Source organism: Amblyomma americanum, chromosome 5 (genome assembly GCF_052857255.1).
Source record: "Amblyomma americanum isolate KBUSLIRL-KWMA chromosome 5, ASM5285725v1, whole genome shotgun sequence".
NCBI classification, from domain to species: domain Eukaryota; kingdom Metazoa; phylum Arthropoda; class Arachnida; order Ixodida; family Ixodidae; genus Amblyomma; species Amblyomma americanum.
Window position 1 is genome coordinate 179,204,621 of NC_135501.1, and position 8,184 is coordinate 179,212,804.

At 50.5% G+C, this 8,184-nt stretch overlaps 1 protein-coding gene across 1 annotated transcript; it reads right to left on the reverse strand.

Annotated features, from left to right (window-relative positions):
- Positions 1–967: 967 nt before the first annotated feature.
- LOC144134413 (organic cation transporter protein-like) lies at positions 968–2,686 on the reverse strand. The gene has a single exon (XM_077667333.1). It carries the CDS (start codon positions 2,684–2,686, stop codon positions 968–970), a length of 1,719 nt encoding a protein of 572 aa, XP_077523459.1.
- Positions 2,687–8,184: the final 5,498 nt, after the last annotated feature.

Below are 8,184 nucleotides of genomic sequence, written 5' to 3' on the forward strand. Positions count from 1 at the left end.
ACCAATTATTACTGATCCGGAGTTCCCGGGTTCGAACCCGACCGCGGCGGCTGCGTTTTTATGGAGGAAAAACGCTAAGGCGCCCGTGTGCTGTGCGATGTCAGTGCACGTTAAAGATCCCCAGGTGGTCAAAATTATTCCGGAGCCCTCCACTACGGCACCTCATTCTTCCTTTCTTCTTTCACTCCTTCCTTTATCCCTTCCCTTACGGCGCGGTTCAGGTGTCCAACGATATATGAGACAGATACTGCGCCATTTCCTTTCCCCAAAAACCAATTATAATTATATTAAAAAATTAGACTTCGCGCTGCATCTCAAAGATGGCGCCACATTACCTAGGATACTTCGGAAATTTTGCCGTTCGCTGAGCTCTGGCGGTTGCGGCATGCGTAACGAAGATTCGTGTAATGCCTAGAGTTGAGTGGGAGGATTGGATGCTGCGCATTTATTACTGACTGATCGAGGCTTTGTGTTCATCCGCGCAAACTGTAGCGTCGGCAGCCAACCAAATTTAAAACCTGTCATGTGCTGTATGTCGGATCCCAGAGGAAATTACGCAGAAAATCAAGGCAGGCGGCCAGTAGCGATTGGAACAACTTAGAAAAACTACGACGCTTGTGGACAACTCATTCTGCTTAGCCATAGACAGAGAATACAGGCACAAACAAGGTATAGATGACTTTCCATTGTTTCCAGTAAGCAATTACCAGACTTACAAAAAAGAAAGCTATACCAGAGATAAACGACAGCGCACAGCGATACACTGAGCTGCATGGTGTGCGGTACTGCGCACGAAGTACAGTACCGGCAGGCTTTTCACATTTTCTATCGAAACGACGATATCAGTTTTGAAGAGTAACGGTTAAGTTCTTCAGGGGACATGTTCAGGCTGTATACATATCATGCAGTTCGGATACGGGCTGCCTTTGAAGCACATTGTTCACGCTCCGCGCACGACACGCCGACATTATCGACGAGCACTGCGAGCTGCTCGTGGACTGCTGTGTCCACTGGCGCGTGGCATTGGCTTCAGAGACTCTTGCATTAAAAACAGCGGATCCTTCCTCTGCTCTATGTTTGGGTGCTCTTGGCGTCCACAGCTTGTCTCCGGCAGTCTCAGAACAAATACCAGGCAGACAAATACCGCGCTACCGACGATGGCAAAGCCCACATCCTCGCGCCTGTACGCCTTGAGCAGTCGGAGCGAAGAGGCGACAATCCCCCCTACGCGACCACAGGCGTACGCTGCGCACATGACCGCGCATCGAGCGCTCGTCGGGAACAGCTCCGCTGTGAAGACCAAGTGCGCAATCGTGGTCAGTATGGAGCACTGCTTGGCGATGGTCATGAGGACGTACGGGAAGTACCAGGGACGCGCGTACACAGCCACGCCGCACAAACTGCACAGACCTCCGAGCAGAGGCAGCATGAACAAGAGAAGCTGCTTCCTGCCGGCGACGTTGATGGCGATGTAGAGGGCTGTGTAGCAGGGTATTCCCACGCACAAGTCCGTGACCATTACCATCTCGGAGTCTTGGTGCTCCAACATGGCCCACACCAAGCGGTAGAAGGCGAGCATGACGACGAAGTTCACGAAGACGACGATAGCGGCTCGCTCGCGAAGTTGCCCAGCGCTCACGACAACAGCCGGTGAGACGGCGGTGTGACTGCCCTCCCGACCTTTTAGCTGCGACCGCAGTCTGCGCACCGACTGCTGGGCTGCTTCGAGCTTCACGCCGTTTGCCTTGGCAGCTCGCTTCATGACTTCCTCCGCTTCGCGGAATCGGGACATCGTGATGAGCCAAAGGGGCGACTCGCTGATGACGCCGAAAGCGGAGAGCAGGAGGAGCGTGGGACTCAAGACGACTGTCTGCAGCCAAAACCAGGGCAAATCAAGGCGGACCATGACGAGGATAAACATATTGGTGCAGACGAACGGGATGGAGTTCATGAGGACTAGGTACGATGCCTGGTACTTGAACGGAGTCACCTCGTAGATGAGAATAAACGTGATTACAAAGATGGTGCTCGCACTTCCTGAGCTGACGAACCGTGTGGCCACGTAGACGAAGTACGTGTCCGCGCAACAGCTGCCCAGAGCGCTGAAGAGCACAGCCATCACAGCTGCGGTGATTACGGGCTGCCGGCCCGACATGTCAGCCACGTACCCGGTCAAGGGAACGAGGACCAGTGCTCCACTCATGTAGACTGCGTCGGCCAGGGCCCGCAGCCACGACCGGTGGCAGACCATGTTCCAGAAGCTGCGGACAGTCCGCCTGGCCATTCTTTGATCGTAGTCCCACGCATCGCATGCAAATGTCTCCGTGGGGCCGCTGCCGTTACCGACTGTGAGATGGACGTAGGCGTAGCACTGGCTGTAGCCGCCTTCTTCGTCCAGAGGTATGCCCACGTTTTTCCAGGTCTCGACCGACAGATGGGAGAACTGCGGTGGGGGCTTGCACCAGTGGTCCACGGGGCCCGAGATGAGGGCGAATGACTGGCTGTGGCAGAGCAGGACCACCATGGCGGCGATGCCGAAGGAGAGCGTCCGCCGTTGGTAGCTGCCGTGGCCGTACGGTCCGCCAGTCTGCACTTCGTCGGTCGATGCTACGCTGGTGGCGGGCACCGCGGAGAAACTGACAGACGCGGATGGCGTGCCCGACCTCGGACTGCCGGCGCGCGACATGGCGGTGGAGACCAAGGTGCTGGGTTGGTCGAGGGGATTCGCGAAGGCTAGGATAAGGACATACGAAAAGCAAGAGGCCGTTTAGAGCCTTCGTATGGCGGACGTGGAAGGGCGTGCTGCCTCGTGCCACGGTTCTTTGTGAGAGCGTGCACTCGTGGCTTCCTCGGAGATGGTGATAGTGGCAGTAAGGAAGGTGAAGACAGCCGCTGTGTTTCGAAAGGACGAATGAGCTGAACAGAAAAATAGTGAAGGCATCCGAAATAAACCACCGTAACCAATATGCGAGCCGCCGTTGATTGCCTTATGTTGTAGTGAAAGTGTTTTTTGACCAGTGGGACGCATGTATCTGCGCTTAAGTGGTTTTGTGAGCTGCCTTAGCCAAGGTGTACATGACCTTAATTGCTGTCTTTTCTCCGGAAGCGCGTAGCTAAGCATATATGTAGTAAAACTAGAACCTTCACCACCCATAACGAATGTGATCTATCGGATGCGCCAGGAAAAAAAACTGCGTTAAAAGATTAGTTCTGCTTCCACAAGAACAAGACTAGACTAATTTACTTTGGGTGAAGAACACTGCTATGAGTTCTCTCCCTCTCTCTCACACACACACACGCACGCACGCACACACATACACAAAACGGCAGCAGATATACCGGGTGTCCCAGCTAACTTGAGCCAAGGGTTAAAATATTAGACAGGCGACTGAAACCAGTTGCATATTGGTGACAGCCATCTTGCGCACCACAGGCAAGTTTTGTTTCGCAATTAATAATTTCATCATCATCGTCAGCCTGACTACACCCACTGCAAGGCAAAGGCCTATCCCACGTCTCTCCAATTAACCCTGTCCTTTGCCAGCTGCATCAACCCTTTGCCTGCTAACTTCTTAATCTTATCCACCCACCTAACCTTCTGCCGCCCCATGCTACGCTTGCCTTCTCTTCAAATCCACTCCGTTACCCTTAAAGACCAGCGGTTATCTTGCCTTAGCATTCATTACATGCCCTGCCCAAGCCCATTTCTTCCTCTTGATTTCGGCTAGGATGTCATTAACCCGCGTTTGTTCCCTCACCCACTCTGCCCGCAAAATGATGGAGGGCACTTGACCTTCCTGTGTCCCAATCCAATGCGAGAATTCTTGCATTAGGAGTGGTGAACACTTTTCAAGAGCTCAAGGAAGCCCATCTCACAAATCAATACACGAGGCTAGCCCAAACGAAGTTGTGTCGGCACTTGCTAGCCCGCCTTCACATCCAACATGATTTTCACAATCAGGAGCGGGTCAGAGTGCCCGAACTCTGGAGACGCGTCGTCAGAGTTCGACCCCTCCCCACTAAGATGGACAAGGAGGATCATAGTGGTCGTCGTCAGGCTAAGGCGGAAGCCTTAGCGCACCACTATCGCAACAAACATGGTGCCTTTTACGTAGATGTAGCTGGGCCGACCGACGGGGGGTGGTACACGGCCGCCGTCATACATCAAGAAATACAGGTGGATGTGCTTTCCTTTCGAGCCCCAGGCACAACACAAGCTGAAGAGGTTGCCATCGCCCTAGCTGCTTCTGATTCAAAATCCAAACACATAACAGACTCGCGTTCGGCATGTCGAAATTATGAGGCTGGCTGGATAACTCCCCTAGCCGAACGAATACCAAGGAACTGCAGCCGGGATACCGATCCTACTCCCCGCTGCCTGGTTTGGACTCCGGGCCATCAGGGCCTAGAAGGAAACGAAGCTGCAGACGCGGCGGCCCGAGCACTCATACACCGGACGTTATAAGGATAGGCATCGCCTCTACCCGGCCCCTGCAAAGGACTGGGGAAAGCAAACGATCGCGTTCTACTCCGATTATTCACGAACACAATGCTGTGCCCGGCAGTACTAAAACACTTCGATCCCGCGTTCACTGGCAGGTGCAAACATTGTGGGGAGGTGGCTGACACCTACCACATGGGTTGGGCTTGCCAGCGCAACTCAGCTCACCCCCAATTCTACCAGAGAGGAATGGGAGGCGGCCCTGCTTGGCTGTTCGGACCTTCAAGACCAAAAGGCTTCGGTCAAGAGGGCTGAGCTGGTGGCTTCGACCAATGGGGTCCCGGAATAAGGACTCCACCCATTGCGGGGCTCTTTAAAGAGCCTCACCTCTTTCATTCAATAAAGGCTTTTCACCACCACCACCACCTGCTCGCTTCCGGTCTCAACGTTACGCCTATCACTTTCTTTCCTTGGTTTTTTAATTAAGTTTAATTATCTAAATTTAAAAATAATGGTTTTAGACAGCAAACCGCATCTGAAGAGTTGTAGGGCACCTTCAAAACCCCCATTCCATCATTTACGATCAGGAAACCCTCACGAGTTTTTTTGTTCCCAGCTCGAAAAAAGCCCGCGAAATACAAAAATAAACCACATGACCCATTCGCGCGCCACGATCGCGCTGCTCTAAAGCGTGGTTTGAGCAAACGAAATCACCTGCAGGCTGCAGCCTTGACTCGCCGGACCCGCAGCAGCGGCAGGCCGATTAGGTGATCACGAAGTTAGGAGATTAAGAAGTTAGCAGGGGATGCGGGTGTAGTCAGGCTGATGATGCCAGACATATTGGGAACGGTGACTGACAGAAAATGCAGCAGGAAATAGTATATATGCACTGGTCCCGACGTTTTTTTTTCTTTAATGTCACTCGTCTTGTCCCGCATTGAGAGTGGAGATCATTGATACAGAACATGCGGCAGAAAGATGTAGTCAGGCTGATGATGCCAGACATATTGGGAACGGTGACTGACAGAAAATGCAGCAGAAAATAGTATATATGCACTGGTCCCGTTGTTTTTTTTTAATGTCACTCGTCTTGTCCCGCATTGAGAGTGGAGATCATTGATACAGAACATGCGGCAGAAAGCAGAGTGTGCACTGATTCTTATTTCGCTAGTTTTTCCCCTTTTCTGCCCCCTTTTTATTGCTATTTATGCTGTTATGTCTCTCTTCTCATCATACACGTGATGTAGCTGGTGTGCTGCTCTGAGCATGCTCACGCGCAGTGGAACTGTACCTTTGTCTTACCCTGAATAGTTCTGCTGTTTTATTTGTCTTGCGTTATATTGTACCTGTGGCTCACTGCAGTTGCTTTCAGGTTAGTTTTGTGTTGACCTTGTCTTTTTTGTGTTTTCTGTTTTTTGTGGCTCGTGTACGGCTCGATTAGTAACTTCTGATTTTTTTGATGTCCTATTCTGCATTCTCCTCTCGTGCTGCCGCCACCCTTCTTTCTGTGGCATTTTGCGAGGTCTTGTGCAATTTCCTTTTTTTTTTTCATTCTTGGAGTCACCGGGCCCTTCAGCGGATTCTGCTGATGGCTTGTTGGCATTCCTTTTCCAACCTGGCCGCGCGGCCGTGTTTAGATGGAGGCGAAACGCAAAGGCATACATGTACTTTGCGATGCCTGTGCACGTTAAGCGATTCTAAAGTTCCTCACGTTACGGTGAACTGGAAGTACAGTTCACTGTACTCGGGTGGTTGAAATTAATCCGGAGCCCTCCACTATGGCACATCATTCTCCTTTTCTTCTTGTACTCCAACTTTCCTTAAGGCGCGTTAGGTGGTCGAAATTAATGCCAAAGCATTTTATGGCCGATCAGTCAGAAAATCCGGCATTCAGTCCACAACGGACCCAAAACCCACATCACCTCATGACGTCAACGGCAGTGCCTATATCAAGAAAGAAAAATTACTCAATATTTCTCCCCAAGAGGGTTTCAAGCCTAGGCCGGTGCGAACCGATCACCGCCAGTCACTCGTGCTCAGTTTGGGTGTCGTCTTCATGAACGTCCATTCAAGCGAAGCGAACAGAGCAGCTTCGCTGGCCAATGCATTACAGGACGCCGTCACCACAGCCGAACACCCCATGTGCATGCTTTCGCATTCACAGAACGTATGTTGTCTTAAGTGCCTTCTGTAATATTTCCGGAGCCCTCCACTGCAGCTCACCTTTCTCTCCTTTTTCGCCACCTGGGTTGGAACCCGGCTGTGGCAGGCGAATTTCGATGGAGGCGAAATGCATATGGCGCCCGCCCGTGTGCTGCTAGTTGTCAGTGCACGTTAAAGATCTCCAGGTGGTCGACATTATCCTCCCTGCGTCTGTGTCTGTTTAGTGCTATGTGGCAAGTGAACCGTCACCAACTCGCCCAAGCTTCCACTCTGGTATTATCCTGGAACCCTCCACACCGCACCTTTGCAGCAGTCTGCATAGGCACGCGAGGTTGAGGTGTCCACCGAGAAGTGAGACAATTAGTGCGTTTAACTTTCTGATAACCTTTCTCTTTCACTCCCACCTTCCTCCTTTCTCTCGACTGCATCATTTTTTCTCCTTAAAGCCAATTTTTACGTTACTGGGTTACTGGTTCTCGAGTGGTTGATGAAAAAAAATTCACAAGGACACATATTTACATTGTGTGTTGCCAATTGTGTGTTAACAGCATTAGAAGCTGTCGATGCCATTAGCACAAGCAAGGTCGTTTCCCTTCAGGTGGCGTTCCTTTCCACAACCAAATGTGCGAAGTTACGACCTACAAATTTTGACCCTATGAGGCTTCTAATGCAGTCGCATTAAAACTACTTGCAAGCGTCTTGACCAGTTGTTTTGGTGCGAAAATGAGAGCACACGTATGCTCAGCAAGCGAGACATGTGCTCCAATGTCACCGACAACCCACATTCATGCACATGCAGACAAAACAGCACCTGCAGTAACACGGAAGCATGAAGACCTAAAAAGCATGTCGTGTACTTGGCATTACTTTTACTGAACCAGCAGTATATAGCCCTCTTTTGGCAAAAAAGCCACTGTGCGTGTTTGTGACCGACAAGCTTCCAACCACCTCCCACTCACCCAACTATACTTTCCTTCCTCCAAAAGCCTCACCTACCTAAAGCCCACCTACTTATCCATACGAAAAAGGTGAAATAAAATTAAAAAAAGCAATGGAAAGGTGATGGATGTAAACGCGAAATATGCAATGAATATTCCTAACTCAGATTTATTGCACCACATCATACGATTGCCTATACACTCTAAGCAATTTTTCATCCTTTCGAGAGGAACGACAGCCGTTTGTTACCCCGAGATGAAGCTTGCTGAGCGAAGCTACTAACTGCGAGATGAAACAACCCTGTGAAAGTCATGTGAAAGGCATGTGAATCATTTTTATCTCATGAAACTGTCAGCACTCAGGCAAGTCTCAAACATCTAAAGTGGCTTAGATTCTCCGTGGATATAAAGCTAGTGCACTGTTACCACTTGTCGACTATACGGCTAAGAGTCTGCAGACATGGTGCTGGATGTTGTAGGACACAAAACTGAGATACAATAGCTATATAAAAACCTAGTATTTTGGCCATTATGTCAAAGGAATGCCGATTTGGGATGTTCCTTAATGCAGTGCAAAGAAGCTTTCCAATTAATAGTAGTAGTTCCAACTGACATCCGCTGTGCAGTTTCATTGTCACATCA

What these genes read in the sequence shown, in the direction of transcription:
- LOC144134413 (XM_077667333.1), bottom strand. Translation starts at nt 2,686, where the DNA reads ATGTCGCGCGCCGGCAGTCCGAGGTCGGGCACGCCATCCGCGTCTGTC.